General features: G+C 37.6%; 1 protein-coding gene across 3 annotated transcripts in view; it reads left to right on the top strand.

Moving 5' to 3' along the window:
- The window catches only part of INPP5E (Inositol-3-phosphate synthase), an 830,915-nt gene that overhangs the window by 680,502 nt on the left and 128,367 nt on the right, over positions 1–22,046 (top strand). For all 3 annotated transcript variants that reach the window (XM_067084336.1, XM_067084335.1, XM_067084334.1), the window contains one exon: positions 17,275–17,433. In XM_067084336.1, the coding sequence (XP_066940437.1) occupies positions 17,275–17,433 (159 nt within the window). The remainder of the gene's footprint in view (positions 1–17,274; positions 17,434–22,046) is intronic.

The raw sequence follows: 22,046 nt of genomic DNA, 5'->3' as shown, positions 1-22,046 counted from the left end.
TGAATGGAACTATGATTCCATTTTTGTGTATGTCATACTTAATCATGAAACATATCTAACTTTGTTCAGCCTCTACCCGTTGAGATGGAAAAGTTTTGGGCCCTCTCGGAGAACAGGGTTGCATTTCAACGTGTTTTCATTCAATGGGTCAAGGAAATGCTCTAGGGCGGATCACATAAAGACAGTGAAACAATGTGTTTCAATCATAAATGGATCACAAAGCTGAGAGACTATCATTGATGCGTTAGCCATGCTGTTGATTGTCATACCAGTGTATGCAAAACACTATAGTAAACGGAGTTTAACTTGGAGGAACTGATGAGTTCCCATTCACGACGTTTGTCAGATCTCGTAGATATATTACCTGCAATCCATGCACTCACTGAGTGCGACAACTGAATGAGGAGAAAACAAAAGCTTTTCATAGAACTGAGAAAAATACAACTAATGCTTTGGAAAAGAAGAAATGAATGATGAGATCATTACTAATGCTGAGAAATACCTTCTCAAACGCACAACGTCCTGTGATGTTGAGAATTTGATCATTTATCATACAAAACATCATCATTTTGATATAGAGCGATATCCTCCTACATCTGCCTGTATCAAGCAGCATATTCTAAGGGCCTACCTGCAGTGCTACATGTGGCTTCATGCTCCATTCATTGAAGATATTCAGCTGAATCCTCTTGACTATGGATACATGCTTGTTGATGACGAACATTTGTTACCAGTATTCATGGCAGAAGCATCCATTCCAGGCGAGTTCCCAGCTGTTTAAAGTGTGTCCAACCAAGAGTTTGCCCATGTCGACCGGGAGAAATTGCATGTTGCCAAATGTGAAGCCAGTTCATTATGCAAAAATCCGCTGAATCCAGAACAACCATGAAGGGACTGAGAACAACATCAATAACACCAGCAAATACCTTGTATGCACATTAAATGGTGTTCACTTTTCTTTTTGCATTACTATTAGTGATGAAGTATACATATGGAGTTACATGTTATTTTTGTGAAAATACTTTATTTTGATGTTTAGTCTAAAATTATCAGATCATAGGAATACGAAGCATCAAATTTCCAATTTGTCTTTAGAATGCCATTTTAGCCCTTCAATTCTAAAATTATATTTTACCCTTCAACTAAAATAATATTATCATCAACTTTATTACAAAGTGAGCATTACTGTACTTGCAGAACTATTTCTATAATATCATAAGAAAGACTCAAACTGGCCACCATTTGTAATTCAACATATGTATCGAAAACATAATTTTTTTTATTTTAGTCTCATTTTAGGCCTTAAATTATGTTAGAATTTTATTCAGCATCAAATTTCTTTTCGAACAAGATATAACATACCCCTGATTGTAGAACTATACAACTGATATTTAGCACCAGGATCCAAAATGGCCGCCGTTTGTGATTCAATATGGTGGACAAACGACCATGAACCCCGACATGCCACCTCTTAATTGCTCCAGAAACATCATATTTACAGTATCAAAAGTCAAAATGAGGTGACATATAAGTGCACACAGGACTTGACACAGCTCCTAGAGTATTAGACATATCATGGAATGTTTTTGTTCTCAAGCGTGACATGTCTCTCTTAACCATGTTGTGGAAAAACTTCAGAGGGCATTATTGCATTGCAAGACCTTCCTTCGGTGACATGACCTTGTCATCTGTGATTCAGTGCATGAAGATTTTAGAGCCTTTTCGACCTCTTTCATGAAAATTACATATTACGTCATAGCTGGTTGCCAAAAAGGCAGCCTATCTTTCTTGTGGCACGAATCGCTAGATAACACAGTGAAAGTGCTTACTTATCGAAGCAAAAGGATGCCCCGCCTTCAAGTTACCATAGAATACACGAAGATCCTAATTATTAATGTTTACTTGCTCTGGGACAACAACACAAATTTTGAGCAATATTGTATGTCCCTTGGTAAGTCACACAAAATTATTCATGATTCTGCTGCTGACTACATCTGCCTAATTCGGAACTCTTATCCCTCGAAACAGTTTTATAATGAACTTACTTGTTTCTGTTAAAAACACTCTCCAAATTAGGGATGTAATGCTCCTTCCCCTTATATATAGTAGAATGGATATAACTACAACCTCATGGCTGGACCAATGCTAATATTACATCTCAGTGCTGCAAGAATCAATTGCAAACTGAAATGTTCACTACAATCTCACAACAGGTTATGATCACATACTTTTACAGGTGTCATTCAAAACCCCATCCCTCCTTACCATGAATCCCATAACTGACCAACCACCAGTTATCAGATGGGGCTGCAAGAACCATCTAAAAATCAGATCCTTTAGACTGATCTCAGAAACAATACTGCGATTTATAGTCCAACCTGCTGATGCCATTCTTTGCAACAACCATCGGTTGCAGAAATAACCATCACAGAAAGATTTAAAAGAATTATAGCCAAATATAATAGACACATTGCTGATCGCAGGCAGATACCTTTAGATCACATCAATGTACATATCAAACTGGATGGATGGATGTATGATATTTAGGGCAAAAGCCCAGGCACTGGGGCCAACGAGGCCATTCAGCGCCGTAATGAAGAGAAAATAAATTATGTTAAAGTTATGAATTCATGAAGGAAATGATAAATAAATAAAATGAAGTGATGTGAACAATAATTAAAGGTATGAAGTTTAATGAATGATGTGATATATACATAATAAAAAATTTATTGTCATTAAAATTCTACGTGATGTAATAAATAATATTAGGAAATAAATTAAATATCGTTAAAAATTTTAACACACTTTAAAAAAGAGATGATAGCAGAAATATCTGCTTCATCTCCCAATATATCAGAGAGGGATTTACCCTGGAAATATTTTTCTCTTTGGTTAAAATATCTGGGGCAGACCACCAGAATGTGCTCCACTGTTAGTGTCTCGTCACAGTAAGCACATTCTGGAGGGCTGCTTCCTTCTAAAATAAACTGATGGGTTAAACGAGTGCCCAATCCTTAATCTGGTTAAAATAACCTCTGTTCGTCTGTCAAGCTGGAATGACGAAGACCACGGTAGTATATTATCCCTCAAATTCAAATTCAAATTCAAAAATTTTATTGACATAAATTAATACATCAAAAGGAGTGTACAGCATGCTGTAACACCCACTCATTCTTTCTAAAATACAATCTCAATGTTTACAATAAGTGATAGTATTTGTAAATTGTAAAATATAATGCAACAATATAATGTGCCTAAGATAAAGTATAGGGCTTACAGACAATATTCAAAACCTTATGTCAATTTTTTTAAACTTTCGTAGTAAATCTTTTATAATAAGATCACTTATCATATAACAAATTTGCTCTTCATATTGCAAACCATCCTTTCTGAATTCTTTCAGCTCGCTACATGCCATTATGTAGTGTTGTAAAGTGTGGCTCTTCTGTTTGTGACAGAGTTTACAGGACACACCATCACCATTTATTCTATACTCCCAGTAGTACTTATATCCTAACCTCAATCTCATTATAAAATAATCATATCTGACAGGTAGCTTACCATAGGTTACCGTGCAATTTTCAGTCACTTTGATATAATGATTCATACTCTGACTCCCATTTCTCAGAATTTTCCTGTAGTTCTCTGTTTCCCAGTTCTCCTTTTCCATCTCATTCTAGCTTTTATGCTTCTCATATTTAGTTCACCATCAATATCAATTAAGAGTTTTTGGGCCCCATGTTTAGCAAGATCATCTGCAACATCATTGAAGTGAATACCACAATGTGAAGGTACCCACACAAACAGAACATCACAGCAATGAGACTCTAATTCAAATATTAACTTTTTGCATTCAGTTACAAGACGATAATTGCACGGGTACTTAGCATTAAAAGAGAATATAGCACTCTGACTATCAATAAAAAAAATAGGCTGATTTTTTCTTTGAGAGAACTAATTTCAGGCCCTCATGGATTGCATGTAATTCAGCAGTTGTACTTGAGCATATATTTCCAATACGCCATGAAAGACGTTCTTCAGAGCAAACATGAGATTCAGAATAATCCCGCATTATTATGCCACACCCAGCATTTCACAATCTACTGAACCATCACAATACACATGTATGACATTATGTTTACAATAACCAGCAATTTTTTTCAAGAAACATCTGCCGTAACTCTATAGAGCTATATTCAGCTTTTTTGAAAATCAAGGTTTTCTACATCAACATTAACAACTCTGTTATCCCAGGGACATAATTTCTCTACCTTAGGAGAAATCTTACAATAATTGACAACACCATATTCAGACAATACTTTACACATTCTACGGCAATATGCATTGAGTTTAATATTACCTCTTCCATAACAAGCCTTATTGATAACATTTTTGAGAAAAACATCACCCTCCTTATTAATCTTATGACTGCTGCCCCTAACAACTCTCTTACTCTGTAAATAACACTAGTTATGTTCAACTCCATCCTCATTACCTCAATACGCGTGGTTCTAGGACACCCCCTAGTATTATACGCATTGCTTCATTCTGTACAATTTCCAGAGGTTTAAGCTTACAATCAGAATATGATGCCAACAGCGGCGCAGAATAATCTATAATTGATCGCACAGTAGATATATATATTGATCTTAGTATATGTATACCAACACCTTTTCCACAATTTGCCAAAAACCTTTAATGGTCTTAATCTTGCCATACAAATATTCTTAACATAAGATACATGTTCATAATTTGTGTTAAAACTAATATTCATACCAAGATATTTGTATGTACTAACCTTTTCTATCAGGAGTTCATTTAGTCTAAATATTGAATTATCTATCTTCCGATTTTGATATTTAGTCTTCCTTTCATTTATAACAAGTCCCATATACAAGCACAATCTCTGTAGTTCAGATAGTGCTTCCCTCATTAAGTTTTCAGATTTACATTGTAATAATATATCATCAGCATATATAACAATTTGTGTGCCAGCAGGAAAATCATGACGAGCTATTTTATCCATAAGCACATTAAACAACATGGGGCTTAAAACTCCTCCCCTGTGGAGTACCCAACTCTAGGCTATGTTCATCTGAACAAACTCCTTGAAACCACACACTTCCTTTTCTTCCACTTAAATAATCTGCAATCCAACCAAGTAACTTCCTTGACACCTTTGCACACAAGTTCCTCTAGAATAACATCCTTGTTTGCTTTATCAAATGCCCCTTTTAAGTCTACAAAAACACGACAATTTACTTCAGCATTACTTAATGCTTTTAACACACAATCAGAAGTAGACTTACCTTTCATAAAACCATAAAGATTTGTGGACATCATATCTCCAATCTTATAGATTAACCTATTTAGGCTAGTATCACTCGCTCCATCATTTTACATAAACATGATGTAAGGGAAATAGGTCTATAATCATTGTCACCCTTCGAAATGGGTATAATAAGGGCAGTCTTCCACAAAAACGGTAGCCTCCCATTCTTAAATGACAAATTAATAAGGTCCAAAATGGGACTATCCTTCATAGTTATAAGACAATTCAAAATATCATAAGTGAGCCCATCTGCCCCAGGAGCAGTTGACTTACCCCTTTTCACAGCTAATAGGAGTTCATCAGCCACTATTGACACACAAGAATCATCACTAAGCATAATTTGTCTAATTACCAACTGCCGCCTTCTCTCTTTCCTACTATTTATAATACTTTGTAAATTACAAGGGAGACTTTCAACACTAGATGAATACGCCCATTTTTTCATTAGCTCATCCGCTTTTAATTTTGGATTGGAATGCGCAACTATTTTCCGTTTTACACCTCTAACCTTGTTTACATTATTCCAAATAGCACTCAAAGACTTAGATAATGCAATTTCACCTAAAAGTTACACCAATATTCAGATCTCGCCTCTTCCTTAATTTCTGTTGATAATTCAGCAACCTTCATCATGGTATCTCGATTCAATTGATCATTAGGATTCTTACTCCAATTACTTTGACATTTCCTCAATATCTTACTCCAACTTTTAACCTTTACATCATTACAGTAATCTGGTTTTTTCTTTGTCTGGACCCTACAGGGCTGTCTTTCTGGCTTACTCAAAGATTTTTCAATAATAGAGAGCAGATCTGTATAAAAAACATTCTCATCATCAATACTTAATTTCTTATACTCCTTATACCAAGCATATATTTTTTGCAAAAAAATTATTTCTTTGATTTTCATTTTCCAAACTATATCGCTTTCTTTTTGTGAATAGATCATTCTATCCACCTTCATATCAACACATACAGCAAAATGATCACTTAACAGTTCAGGAACAAGAGCAACCTTTGTGTCAACATTATCTTCATTAAACAGTATTGCATAATCTAACCTACCACCTTTTACATGTGTTGGCGTATTATCGCCGAGTACTTTAATATTTTCATTGGCATCTAATATAGATTTAAGTTCAAGACCATTCTTATTACAAGTTCCACCAATACTTCCATAATTAGGGTGGCGCGCATTTAAATCACCAACTAACAAACAGAAGTCACTAAAAGTATTAACAGGGAAATCATCCAACGTCAGGGAGTCGGCATGAACGTACATATTAACAAAACAAAATTCACCATCTTTGAAATATACATTGATACATATACATTCAGTACCATTCCGCTTATAGGAACTTTAGTAGAGTAGCAGAATGCTATTCTTAATGAAAATGATCAATCCACGTGTATTAGTATCAAAGTCCGCTACTAAATCAAATCGCTGATAACCATTCAGATTAATTTGAGACACATCATGCCCCACTTCTTGCAAAGCCATTATATCTACATCATTAGAAAGCATAAAGGCATGGACATCAGTTTTCCTTTTCCTAAGACTGTTAATATTCCACGATATTATTTTCAAATTATTCATATCCATTATGCTGTAATTTTTCCCTCACTTTTTTCACTGATAGAAGCACATCTTTTTTTAAACGCTCAGTAGGATCATTCATGTAATTAACAACAGTGTCTAAAACAGAAAACATATTTTTAAGAATATTCTCATTTTCTTTCCCATTACAAGAACCTTGGCTTTTACTCCTACTACTGTCATTTGTTGATATCAAATTACCTTTACTCATATTTTCACCAGCCCTAACTTCCTGTGACAGACATTCATTTTGCTTAACAATTATTGATTGAAGATTTCTGACACTTTGTGATAAATCAGGTACTATACTCTTGAGACTTTCAATCTCAGTACGTAACTCTTGAACAACGTCACTAGCCACATTACCGTTGTTATTTATAATAGTTGAACTGCCCGAACTACCCTTTTCTCCCTCCACCATAACCTTTCTCTGCGCTTCTCGACGCAACCAAACGTTCCCTTCCTGAACATTTACATTAGCTCTTTCATGTTGATTTTTGGATATCTCACTCGTATTTGATTTTTCTGTTGGCCTCTTAGGACAGCTCCAATCATTGGCATTATGCTGAGCACCACAATTACAACATTTTCTGGGAACGTTTTCAGATTTTTTTATTTTTTCTATGCACTCCAAAGAATCATGCCCTTTTCCACAATATCGACACCGAAATTTATTATGTAAGCACTTATAGGCCATATTTATCTGCTACACTTATAACACAGGACCAGCATTTCCTTATACACCGCCATTTTTTATAGCCCAGACAATGCACAAAAATTCGATCAGGTGGTCACTTCCTTTAAATAATCCTATCAACTGAGGTCTTGCTTCCATATTTCCTTTCACTCTTACTTCCGCCGTTTTATCCAAGCAAACATGCCAGTATCAATACATCTTCAGGATCCAAATAAATCGGGTAATCAAACAGGATGATTTTTGTCAACCTTTCATCACTCTGAGGAGCCTCAAGCACAACGTCTTCAAATCCAACAGATGTTAAATGATCAACTGCATAATTATCCTTAACTATTATGAAAGGTCTGTTCCTTCCTTCTTTGAAAAGAACTTCAAAACTGCTTGTGAGTCTTTGCCAATCTAACTGCCCACTGAACTTTCATATGGTATCCCATCTCCAAATTGACAGGGAAATAAAGACGCTTACCTCTGTCACCTTGCATATCAATTTCAGTCTCTTCACCTGTAGGAGGGTCAACAAAACTTCTAACTCTCTTATCCCCCTTCTTTGACTTTCTCTTCCTCTTGCCATCAATAAATCCATCCTGATGTTCAGATCCACTACTCGACATCTCCAAGTCCTCAGCGACCATCAATACCTCTTTGTTCGAAATATGATTTGGAATTTTCAAGTCAAGTATACAACCCTGTGTACTTGTTCCGCCCACAGCACGAACGGGAGCTCCAGCCATGACCGTGGTTGAGACGGGAGTGTATATTATCCCTGTCAGGAACAATCGTTTGCCGATTGTTCCCTTGATGGATTGTTGCCTCATTTGTTTTGGTTGTTTTTCTTGTTGGCTATAGTTGACGTCTGTTGGATGGCGTCAGACTTCGTCAGTCAGGTTCGTAGCAGCAACGAGTCGGGTTGAGGGCAGCAGAGAGTCCGTTGGGGTAGCAGCAGCAGGTATCCTTACCTGCGAGTCAGGTTCTGGCAGCAGAGCAATGGAGAGTATTTGAGGACGAGATGGTTGCCGTGCCGGCTCTGTCTTGGTCATCGTTATTGGAGGAGGACGTCAGCAGGTCTCGTCAGCAGAGCAGCGGAGAGTGTTTTTGGCCATGATAGTTGTCTTGTCGACTCTGTTATGGGCGCCTGGAGTTGGAGGACTGTGCTTGAGGGCTAGATGGTTGCTGTATCGGCTCTTTGTTGTCCTGCAGTGTTCCTGTGTTGCAGCTTCGTCTGTGAATGTTTATGTAACTCCGGCTGTTCGTATTTCATGTGATTGTTTATTGCTTTGCTGACTGTATTTTTCATGTGATGTTTATTGCTTTGCTGACTGTATTTTTCATGTGATGTTTATTGCTTTGCTGACTGTTTAAGATAGCCTATCTAATTTTCATGTGATGTTTATTGCTTTGCTGACTGTTTAAGATAGCCTATCTAATTTTTGACCATTTATATACTGTTTTGCGTATTTAAACTTGAGTTTTGTAATTCATGTAATTTATGGACTTACTGCTTTCAGATTCAATGTTTTGAATTAATTTTTGTAGACTCTCTTAAATGTAACGTTTGTGTGATATGTATTATGCTGCTTGAGTATTGTTGATCATACTGCTTTTGTATTTGTGCTGCTAGTTTTTATATTTGTTGCCTGTTCATGTTATGTTTATGCTGCCTGGTTATTGCCCAAGTATTTGGTAATTTATTTTCAGTTTGTTTACTGGGCTTTTATTTTGTACTGAATCATTTGTTTAGTTTAATTGAACCTGACTAGACTGTAAATATGTATATAACTAATTTGTAATAAACTAATATTAAAGTAACCTTTTTTGTATTTGTTCTGCTCCTCCCTTCTTTGTTTGTCACCTCTCGTCAGTCATTACAGCCCAATTGTTTGTTTCGTTTAGAAACTGTCGATCTCGAGAGGCGAGATCGTAATAATCCCTGATATTTCTATTTCTTATTATTGGCAAGAATAGAAGTCCACCTTTCTTGCCATTTACTTGAAACATAAGATCTAATAGGACCTTTTAGGTCTGTATGAGGCACTTTTCAGAAAGAGGTTTCTGATAAAATACTAGCAGCTTTCGCTTCCCTGTCTGCCATCTCGTTTCCGCGAATCCCCACGTGAGAAGGGACCCAACAGAAAGAGACTGATTTACGCCGACGAGAGATACGAAAAAGCCACTCCTGAGCTTTTTGAATTAATGGATGAAAGCTATTAAATTTAAGTTTCTAAGATGCTTCTAGAGTGAGTATATGACAAAATTAGAGTCACTACTTTGATAAACTAAATCTACGGCAGAGACTACGGCTGTTAATTCGGCAGTAAATATTGATGCAGAGTCAGGTAATTTAGCTGTGTACGCTGTATCACCAAGGATAACAGCGCAACCAACACCACTATCTGACTTTGATCCATCTGTATAGATCTTTGTAAAATTAGCGTGGGTAACGTCGTGCTCTATTTCCCCTAATCTCTTCAGTGCAGTCCTTTTTGTTAAACAGTTTCTTACATACTAAAGTTTCTGAAATAAGCCATGGAGGATTTACAGGACACTCTACCTCCAGGACTTTCTGGGATTTAAGATTATTCGTTCCATCCTCATTCAGTCGAATTTGGAATGGTTTAGAAGCTCTTGTACCAGAAAAACTTCGTCTGGAGCACTTTTCATTCTAGTTACGTATCGCAACCCTAGCTCTTCCCTTCTTAGATCAAGGGGAAAATGATCTGTGTTGACATATATGCTTTCAATAGGCGAAGTTCTAAAAGCCCCTGAGCATATTCTCAACCCCATGTTGTGTACAACATCCAGTTCCTTTAGCTTGGTTTTACAGGCTGAGAAATGAATTTGACAGCCATAGTCTAGCTTAGATTGAGTCATATAGCCTCAGAAGGGTTTTCTTATCAGCCCCCCAACTAAATCCAGAAACAACCTTTAAAATGTTCATAGATTGTTTAACAATCTTTAGGCCATTTATGTGGCTAGCCCATGTTAATTTATGGTCAATAGTTATCCCCAGAAATTTTACTTCATTTTCGTAAGGAAGGATGGACCCTTTTAAACTAAGTGTGGGAACCTCTTCCACACGCCGGCACCTGGTGAAACTTAGGCAACTGTTTTGGAAGAGGAGAATTTGAAACCATTCTCATCACCCCACTTAGTAATAGCATTAATAGACCTTTGCAAATGTTTACATACAGACAAGGAATCATATCCTGTGCAGTGTATTGCAAGGTCATCGACAAAAAGCGAGCATTTAACAGGGGGCAACATTTTTTCAACCACACTATTTATTGCCACTGAAAAGAGTGTTACGCTTAAAACGCTTCCTTGGGGAACTCCTTCCTCCTGCATAAAAGGTTGGGAGAGGGATTTTCCCACTCTTGCCTTAAAAAGTCTGTCTGTTAAAAAGGAATATATAAACTTGATCATTCTTCCACATATGATCATCTTGTGCAATTGTTTCATGATGTCAATTCTCCAGGTAGTGTCATATGCTTTCTCTAAGTCAAAAAATATGCCGATAGTCTGACACTGTTTGGCGAATCCTTGATGGATTTGGTTGGTCAGCCTCAGCAGGGGATAAAGGGTGGAGCGGTTTTTCCTGAAACCAAATTGAAATGGCGATAGTAATCCTTTGGTTTCCAGGTGCCAAACTAGTCTAGTATTTATCATTTTCTCCATCAGCTTACATACACAGCTGGTAAGAACTATTAGTCTGTAGCTGGTGGCTTGGGAAGCATCTTTATTAGGCTTTTTAATAGGAACAATTATGGATATTTTCCAGTCCTTGGGTAAAATTCCAGTTTCCCATATTTTGTTTATAATCTTGAGTAAGTATTTTTTGGCATCATCTGGGAGGTGTTTAAGCATTTCATTTACAATTGTATCCTCACCTGGAGCTGTGGATTCACTTGAGGAGAGCGCCTCACGAAGTTCTCTTAGGGAAAATTTGTAGTTGTATGGTTCAGATTTTCCCGAATCAAACTTCAGAGTCATTTCAGAATTCCTAATTCTTTGAAATTCAGGAGAATAATTGTTACGGCTGAAAACTTTAGAAAAGTGTTTTCCTAGCTCATTGGCAACTTCAGTGGGCTCTGTGATTAGAGTGTCATTTATTTTTAATGAGGGTAATGGTGACGCAACAAATTTTCCACTCGGTTTCCTTATTTTGCGCTACGCCACTCTTAGTGGGGTCTTGGAGTTTATTCCATTAATATAGTAAAGCCAACATTCTCTTTTGGCTTTCTTATAAAAGCGCCGCTGCTTGGCTAAAGCACGTTTGTAGATTAACTTAGACTGAGGGGAGTCACTAGTTTTGTAGCATCTGTAGCACTTCCTAGTCACTTTTCTCAGAATACCACATGTCTTATTCCACCAGGGAAATGCAGGTCCACGAGGTTTGCCTTTTGTTTTTGGAATCCAGTCTTCAGCACTCTTCAAAGTAGATTCAATAAAGTAATCATAGGCATCTAGATGAGAATGAAAGGACTCAAACTCCCTATCTAGATTGACACCCTTACTGAATTTATCCCAGTCTGCGTCCTCTACCTTCCACTTAGGTAAAACTTCAAATGGAGCCATCACAGCATATTTCAAATGGATCGGGTGGTGATCACTTCCATTTAAATCTTCATTAACAGACCAGTTAAAATCAAGGTGGATACTAGCTGAAGAAATACTAAGGTCCAGTGCAGAGAAATGATTATCGTGAATGTTGTGGAAAGTCATTGACCCATTATTATATAGGGTAACATCATTCCTGTCAATAAGGTCTTCGATTAATTTCCCTTTACTATCTAAAAACTGACTTCCCCAAAGGGGATTGTTGGCATTGAAATCACCTAGGACAAGTAAAGGAGCTGGAAGTTGGTCAATTAACGACTGAATATCTCCAATGTTAAAAGCAAGTTCTGGTGGAAGGTATAAGGAGCAGATTGTTATCCTCTTTTCCAAAATGACTGAAATAGCGACAGTTTGTAGAGTTGTATCTAATTGTATTGTGGAGTGTTGTAGAGATTTATTAATAATAATTGCAGCACCTCCATGGGCACGATCACCAGTTGGGGATGTGATTTAAATATTGAATAATTTAGTCCAGGATTATAAGGAGAGTTGCCTAACATTGTTTCCTGCAGGCATATAGTCCCTGGATTGAATTCATGCATTAAAACTTTAAGGTCTTCTGTACGGGCTCTGAGACCTTTACAGTTCCACTGAAGGATATCGAGCATGAATGCTAAGGAGGTAAAATGTGCTACTTCCCACTCCTTGGAGGGGAAGTACTGTTCCTAGGGTGGAGTGGGAAATTCTCCTTTATAAGAGATTGTTTTCTTAATCCCTTTTCATCTGAATTGGAGTTCAGGGTCTTTGGTTGATCTTCATTTTTTTTATTATGAACCTGATGTTCAGAATTACTACTGTTTGTCTTAGGGCAGCAAGACTGAATTGAACTCAGATGTTTTTGTTCTAAATCTACTTTTGGAACCACCTTTCTAGGAGGAGATATCTCTTCCAAAACACTGAACCCATTTGAAGTTTTTATTGTAAAGCTATCATTATTTGGGGAAGTATTTCTTGTGCGCTTCTTGGTAGTTGTAACTGTAGCTTTATTATTATTTTTGTTTGTGGCTGTGAAGATTGATGGCTCTGAACTAGCTCTAACTGGGATTGCTCCTTTAGCTTATTTTTGTTTGAAGTATTTTCAGAACATCTTCCTGAATTATTAGCTGATTTTAGCACACTTATTTTTGGAGATGAATCGGCAGCTGTCGTAGAGGTGGCATTTATAACGACTTTGGAATATAAATTTTCTGTGCTTTTGGAAGTACAATTTTTGTTATTGGGCTCCAAAGCACTTGCCGACGAAAGTTTCTGACCAGTTTGGAGATTTTCATTATTATTTATAGTCCGAGAAATAGCAGGTTTGTGATATCTACTATCAGACGCGGTTATTGGTGGCCTTACATTGCTGGAAGTCTTCATTAGTTTTATTACAGAAGCATAGGTAGAGTTGGCACTTTTGTTTGCCCCCATTACCGTGCGCTTTGCTTTGCTAATGCTGATATGTTCGTTATCAGCCACTGCCAACACTTCTTGTTCAAATTTATATCTGGGACAAGCCATAGAATTTGGAGTGTGATCACCCTTACATAGAAAACAGTATCGGTCTGCTTCGCACTCATCAAAATTATCGTGCTCTGCAGAGCACACAGAACATCTCTTATTGTTATCACAAGAGTTTTGAATGTGGCCATATTCAAAGCATTTGCGACACTGTTTGGGATTTCTTTTATATTTTTAACCTGCATCTTCTAATGGCCAACAATGATGGTATCAGGTAGGTAATTGGAGGAGAAGGCTAAAAGGATAGCTGCATCCACACCCAGTTTTTTTTTACATGAGATACACAAGGAGGACATCGATGGAGAATCTCCTCCTCTTTATAAACATGCAAGTCTTTTGAGTAAACTACTCCTTTTAGTGTGTTAAAGAATCTCTGAGTTGAAATACATTCAATATTTCCACTTTCAGGAGGTTTAAAATTTGATAGCAGAACTGCTTGAGTCTCATTACCAGCTTTTATTAGAAGGTTCTTTCCATAGCGTTTTAAATTTCCAATGGGAATGGAACCAACCTTGTTCTCAATGCATTCAGCAGCTTTTATTAAATTTTTCCCTCCCTCCTTGTAGATAGCAACGTGCCATAAAGGGGGAGGAAGAGCTCTGGTACATGGGAATGGTCCATGTTCTTCAGTCTTAGGAATAAAATCAAATGGCTCATCATTTAAGTTTTCCACTGAAAACACTTTCGTGCTGAGAACAGTCATTTAGAATGTGGCCATGGAGTCTTTGTTGTGCTTCATTAGCTTCAAATGGAGAGGAAAATTTAACAAAAGCAGAAAACGACTGCTTATCTTTTTCTAGAATTAATTTAATTCTTCCCACTTTGCCAAGTTGTTTTACTACACTGTATAAACATTCATAATCTAATGACAAGCCTACATTAGTGCAATAAAGGACCCTATTATTTGAATCAAATCCAACAGATTTACTAACACCCTGGTGTCTCAGTGTTTGGTTCTGTCCATGTTCATGCCAGAAGTCGTTGCCAGTGCTGTTAAGTCGTCGGATGCATGGGAGGGAGAACTCATAGCCAAATCCATAAATATAAACCAATCCACATGCAGAAGTCCAAAAAGTGCACACCCGACACCCAAGAGCCCCGCACAGACCCCGACAGCATATCAAAAAGGGCAAACTGGGCAACTCTACTGCTCAGCTTCCCCACCCCAACACACTCCCAAAGCCCGCGAAGAGACCCCAATATGCCAAGCATGCACACATCAGACCACCACACATAAACTGGTTCATCCACCCACCCAAAATTGCTTGGTTATATCAAGAAAGTATCGTGGATTAGTAAGGTATTCGCATTCTCCACCAGTGGCACAAGTGAGAGTTGACTCCCAACAGTCCACCCCATACCCTACCTTTTCAGGATAGCACCAATACGCTTGCAGTGGCCCAGATATCAGCCAATCCGCCTGCTGGGAGTTCTGCCCCCAATAATGGGGACTGACTCCCCACTCCAACTGTACTGGTGGGCTTCCGGACAAAAGCCAGGAGTCCCACCTCCAAAAACCAGCCCCCGCTGGATTCCGACGGGATGATCCCCGGAGATGGTTCCGCCCTCAAGATAACCATGGGAAAAATCCCATCACCATCTCTTAGGTCCAAACCATATCGGGTGGCGACTCAACCACCACAACTCCCACAATTAGCTTCGAATGCGAACCCCTTCCAAAAAAACGATCCGTTCTCAGACTCACCTAAGCAGTAAAATTTTGTGAATGTGGAAATGTCCACGCCATTTAAACCAAAAACTACGTAGGATGATTCGTCAGGACCCGGGCCCAAAGGCCAGGGTCCCTTAGCCCCTCACCTCGTCAAGGCGTCCTACTCGAGGGGCACATCAGGATGGAATGACTTAGTCAAAGATCTATATTCTCATTCTCGTGAAATATTTTCACTATGGGAGCAAAATAGTAGCTTGATGGAAGAACGCTTTGCATTGCTGATGGGCCAGACAAGAGCACAGTTCAAACTTGCTCTGAGGCACTTTCACCCAAATGATAAGCAGCTAAGAGCAGATGCAACGTCTAGAAAATTCAATTCCATTGATTACGCTTTTATCTTGAAGGATGTACTGTACACTCCTCAAACCCCACGACCAAGAAATTATCACAAGGAGTAGGTGAAGCTGTTGGAGACAAAGCCATTGCTAGGATGTGGGTGATCATTTTAACTCTGTCCTAAACTGAACGAATGATCAAGTCTCCTGAATGGAGGTAGAGAACCTCCTTACTGATAACATCTGATTTCATTTCATTGATTGCATTACTCCTGGTAACATCAGCGATTCCATAAAGAACTTATCTAATATAAATAAATAGCCCAGCTGCGATAGTGTCCCTGCAGAAGCTTTCAAATTAAACCACCTGTTAATTAACATTTTGCTTGCTACACTTTTCCTTGCATGCAAAATTCACCAATTTCTCCCAGAATCCTTTCTTTTAGTTCACTTGACAAAACTAATCAAAAACAAGCCAAAAGATGCAGCCTACCCAGGCAACTTTTGCCTGATTGCAATCAGTACAATCACATCAAAGATATATACAGTATGCCTGTTCTTTTAGTGAGGCTATTACCCTATCTATGCACTTTTGACAACCAGTTAGGGTTTAAAGGTGACCAATCAACTGACATATCCACCTGCAACCTCTCCTGTCCTGTCTCCTTGTGTTTTGTTGATATGAGAAAAACATTTGACAAAGTAAACTACCTGAAACTCTTCCTAAAATTTCACAAACGAGCTATACCCTTGTGTTTTGTTAATTGGAAAACATTCGACAAAGTATTACCTGAAACTCTTCCTAAAATTAGCTATCCTTTATATATAACAACAATTCTGTGTCAAATGGGGTAATTTATTGCCATTCAACTTTGGCTCCTTAAACAGCCTTCGTCTTGATGGCATTCTCTTGCTGCGTCTGTTTAATAAATATGTAAACAGATGACATGAATGTCAAACTAAATTCATTCCCAGTTGGATGCGCTATCAAAGAGGTAATAATAAATAACCTGTTCCCAAATATAGGGAATACAGAGCAATCCTGACAGTAAAACAGTTCGTGTGACTGTCAAAGTTGCTATATACCAACAAGAATGACGTCTTGGAAGAAAATGCCTTCATGAAATTTTTTTAGAATGTTCTGCATCAGATTACCAATAATGGAACCTGAAATATGTTAACTGCTTGGTAGTTTCATTCATACTGAGTGTGACAAGGGAATGTATGAGATGTTTTGTTAATGACAACTCACAATATATTTTTTTAAAACTAGTATACTTTTGGTGTCGGTGATCATTGTAATGCTGGATAGTACTAAAAGGCAATTTGTTATTTATTCAAGAGCTGTGTTTTCTTCATTATATATTAGTATAAATCTTAAAATGCTGTTTCAGTGACTACATGAGAGGTCTTTTCATGATCTTGTAGATTCAGGTTTCTTAATGGTTGATGTTGCAAAATACCTTTTCAAGTATGTTTAGTTTAAATGGAAATTTGTTTACTTAGAAAATACTTCGATTTTTGGCAGATGTAACGCATCGATATGACTGTGTGTTTTGGCTAGGAGACTTGAATTTTCGCCTTGCTGTTGATCGAGATTGTGTTCTGGGACTGTTGAAAAAACCTGGAAATGATGCCTACCAACGTCTTTTGCAGTGGGATCAACTTTCTCAAGCTCGGAATAGAGGTAATACGATTTTGCCAGTGTACTGATCAATGGCGTTTTCGCAGTTTTCTTGATATTCTCTATGATATATCACCTACTATCGCTTAGATTCTACCATTGTTAAGAAGTATAGAGAAATTTGTGTTATTGTATTGACGAGGTATTTTAATGGGCATTGTTAGTTATTTTGCTGTTTATAAATGATAGCCTGTGCTTGTAAAATGTGAGATCCAGTAGGACTAACTACCAGATCATGGGAGAAAATATATTGCAGTTCCAACTATTCATTATTTCTGTGTTCTTGTAATATGAATAGAGGTAAAAAGATTTTGAGAACTAGGGGGTTCCATTAGATCCTAAGTATTCTTTTTACTCACAAAGAAGACGTGACTTAATCTTTAAGGAATTTTAGGGCAGAGAAAAATGGTGATGGCTGATGAAATTTTTTGTGGTAACTATAAAAAAGAACTTTAGGCTGAAAGTGAAATTGTACAGGAGGGCAGCAAATGATGAAGATGCTGGTAATAATATGCATCCATGTTTGTAGACAGCTGTCAACAGTGATACAAGATGCCATTATTCCTACAAGAATACATACTTTCATCATCCTACGAGAATACTACTTTCTTGTTTAATAGACATCTTGCACTATTCTTCATCATGATTAATGCAGAAGTTTTTATGTATATTTCTTTGTTTGAATGATTGATAACTTCTGCCTGTTTTTAATGATCACAGTTATGATTGTTGTATGATTATTTATGAGGATGATTTTCTGTCCATTTTGCGTTGGGTTGTTTCTTGTGGTTGCCTGCTCAGTTGAAAAATATGGGTCAAGGTCAAGGAAGCTGAGGAAGGCTCTTTTAGTGTCTTCTGAGGATAATAAACCATTGTTCTCCCCTGCACTTCTCTATTCTTCAGCATGCTTGGCCCTGCTACTGCTGTTTAGTGAGCTGGGCCAAGGCTACTGAAAAGTACAGAAGTGCAGACAGGGGAACAGTGGTTTATTGTCCTCAGAAGACTCTAATAGTGCCTTCCTCAGCTTCCTTAGCCTTCACCCACACTGCATCTGCTGTTGAGGAAGTGTCCCTCTGTTCTCTCCACGCTCAGACTAAGGCAGCAACACTGAATTTCCTCTCACCTTCAGGCTGCAAACTTACGGGCTAAACCTGTTTTGAGGGAAGCACCACTGGTTGTATTCTCTTTTCAAAATAGTTTTTGGCCAAGAACTGTTTCGCACTTTGAACCATATTGGTCCTCAGTACCTCATCAACCTTTTCAAAGAGCAAGGTGGAGATGGAGAAGTAAAGAAAAAACTCTCAGGAATCCATTATCCACTGTGCAGTTTCCTTGGACTCTCGGGAATCCATTGTCCACTATGCAGTTTCCTTGGAGAACAGACTCTCGGGAATCCATTACCCACTGTGCAGTTTCCTTGGAGAACAGACTCTCGGGAATCCACTATCCACTGTGCAGTTTCTTTGGAGAACAGACTCTCGGGAATCCATTATCCACAGTGCCGCTTCAGAATTGCAAAGGGAACTGCAGCTAAGACCTTGGAGGCACCTACTCCATTAGCATTGGGCTTGGTAAAAGGAGACAGCTCCATACCTTAAGCTAGGATTGGCAAAGTCAAAGGCATTGCTCCTTCCCAAGCATTCAGGAGGAACCTTTCAGTGGAACATATACTGAAAGCAGTTGTAGCATCTGCTCTTGAATCCTTGTACAATATACTTCCTCCTTAGAGCCTTGGTGGGTGTTTTACATGTTGTGTAGCTGCCAAAGTTTTCTAGTCTAGAATAGCATTTTGCCAAGGATATAGCAGCCAACAGATGTATTCTTCATGGCTGGTTAGTTATACAACAGAGCTTACTCTTAGTTGACAAATGCCACTCCCTCCATCTCCCTTTTACTAAGCAGAGAATACTATTATGTATCTACAAACCAAACTTGGCTGCAGGGCCCTGTCAACATTGACATCACATATGCCAGGCCATACAAGTGGTGATAGGAATCTTCCTTTCCCTGCTTATGTATTTGACTGGGAAGCTGACATTTCTGGGTGGATGAATAACACCAGTCATGTTCAAAGAACATACCTAAGAAGTGAATCTCAATATAAAAAATGAAAGTTTGCATTCTCATAGGAACAAATGGCAGCTTCTAGGTAAACTGCATTTTTCCTAGACATACAAATCCGAAATCTTTTATCATGACCAGCTTCTCACCTACCCTGCATTGTTCCTGTTGCCAAAGGAAAAATTGACATTGCTAGTTATGTGAGTGGGCAGTTTTCCACACTTCACTTACTTGCTTCTAATGAAATACCGTACCACTCTTCAGTGACTGCTCTAAATTTTGTCCAGTCTTGTTTATCTGAACGGTGTGATGGGAGTACCAACCATCTGGAAATATATGGACTTCGGATGTATTTCATGTCTCTGCAGTGTTGTTTGTTGTGACCCTTAACACAACATATTATGCTGTATATCACAAATACAGTACTTAATTAAACTCTCATAAGCCTCTTCTCATCTTTAGAAATTAATGGAAGCCTAAATAAGTTTGTTCTTATCCTCAAAAATTACAGTTCACTGAACTGCTCTGCTGTAATGAGATTAGAGCAGATGAACATTATCATTCCTCAGTCTATATTCAAGGACTGCAAGAGGCTCATATTCTAAAGTTCTTCCTCGGAATATTTTAAGTGTCTCAACCACTTCTTACATTCATTTTGACTACAGTACTCAAGTGTTACAGTAACTTATTGTATGGCAATGCAAATATCAGTCTTTCAGTTTTCAGGTCAATTTATTTAATGGTCACATCTGGCAGTCCAAGTTTGTATAGAATTCTCTCTTCAGTAATGTGCATTGCAGGGTTTTTCACCGTCATCAGCTTTATCACATGTTACTATTATTTCATCAGCTTTCCTTTCCTGTACGTCTTCACCAACAATGTAACAGTTTCGGAAGCTTCTGTATAACTGGCATCCTGGGGACCGATACCATGCCAATTATCTAAATATTCTTGTTGCTTGGTAGTATTATTTTTGAGATTTTTCTTACCTAATGTAATTTTTTACTAATGAATGCTACCTATTCTTCAAAAGTTTTGGTCAGTCAGTACTATTCTTCAAAAGTTAGTTATTTAATTAACCCAAAGGTATAGAAATAAAGAACATAATTTAAATGCTAAGGAAATTTTAAAAGACACTGCACCATACACAGTCGTGCTTTGCAAATGACAAGTTGTTCCATAGTGAAGTGCTGCAGACATGGCGGCCTATGTTTAGGCATCCCATAATACACTTATTATGAACACAATAAAAGATCAACTTTAATTACTGTACTGCATTGACTTTTTCACACTTTCTATATGTTCTGTTAAGTTTCAGTAAGATAGCCAGTACTGTATGATAAACACTTGAAAGAGTGATTGTAGTATTTAACATTAATATGTATACTTTACACAAATATGCACTAAGGCAAAAAGAATCTGATTAGGATCCCCACTCGTGTGACTGATGAAACAAACAAAGAACTTTGAAAAAATTCAATTGGATAACAAAATTGATCAGCAAATATGTCAGTACCAGTAAATTTGCAATAGATCTGATTATGATTTTCATCTTATGCATATTCAGGAGACTCAATAACAAAGCAAAAAAGCTCCAGTGCTGAAGACTGGTATTAAAGTAAATTAATACCATTTACCCCAGTCAGTCAATATAGCCTACCAGCCTGCAATGAATCCATCTCGAATCTTGTGAAGACTATCCATTTCTGGAAAGTACTTTCAAGAAACACGTTACCGTTTTTATTTTGTAGGAAAACTTTATAAGGCAACTGAGCTTTCATCCGTTGTGAGGTTCAAGAAATGTCAGAAGTGAAAGACTGATTCTTTATTGCTCTCGACAGGTGTTTATAATGTGGATAGCGGACGGAAAGGTAGCGGGCGACCTGCGGCCCCCTGCTGCGTCCATACAGAATTTGTGTTTGTTAACAGGCATAAAAAGACATATATATAGCTTTACAGAACATGTAAAGGCAGATATATACAGTAGAGCCCCGGTCCTCGACGCTAATCCGTTCCAGAAGAAGCATCAAGATTCGATATAGGCGAATTCTGAATCAATTTCTCCCATAAGAAATAACTGACAATGAATTAATCCATTTCTGACCACCAGTCATTACCTCAACCTTGCCTTTTTATACAAAATGTTACACAAATTACAGTTAACTAAGTTCAGAGTTAAATAACTTACTATATCAGAAGCACTTCTTACATTTTTAAAAGCATACTGTATAAAAAAATGCACTTTATTACTGATGGTACACAAAAAAAGGTTTGTTAGTTAGGCACTACCAGAATAATATTGTAACGGGTAAAAACAAGCCTGATTATTATAGTAAATAAATTAAAACAAGTGATTATTAAGTCAAATTACTGTATATATATATCTGTTATCATAAACTTAAGAAAAATTTCCTAACTTACGTCGGCACTCGGCAGCTTGTGGCATGAGCAGATGTAAACAAACCAAATCGCCACCCTGGTGGCATATTGCGGTACTAATTACATAAACGTTGTTTACGTTCTTTATATATGGTAAATTTCATATAGAATCTTCT

The sequence above is a fragment of the Macrobrachium rosenbergii genome, chromosome 41 (assembly GCF_040412425.1).
Source record: "Macrobrachium rosenbergii isolate ZJJX-2024 chromosome 41, ASM4041242v1, whole genome shotgun sequence".
NCBI classification, from domain to species: Eukaryota; Metazoa; Arthropoda; class Malacostraca; order Decapoda; family Palaemonidae; genus Macrobrachium; species Macrobrachium rosenbergii.
The sequence above is the reverse complement of the archived record's forward strand: the minus strand, read 5'-3'. Positions and strand labels throughout refer to the sequence as shown.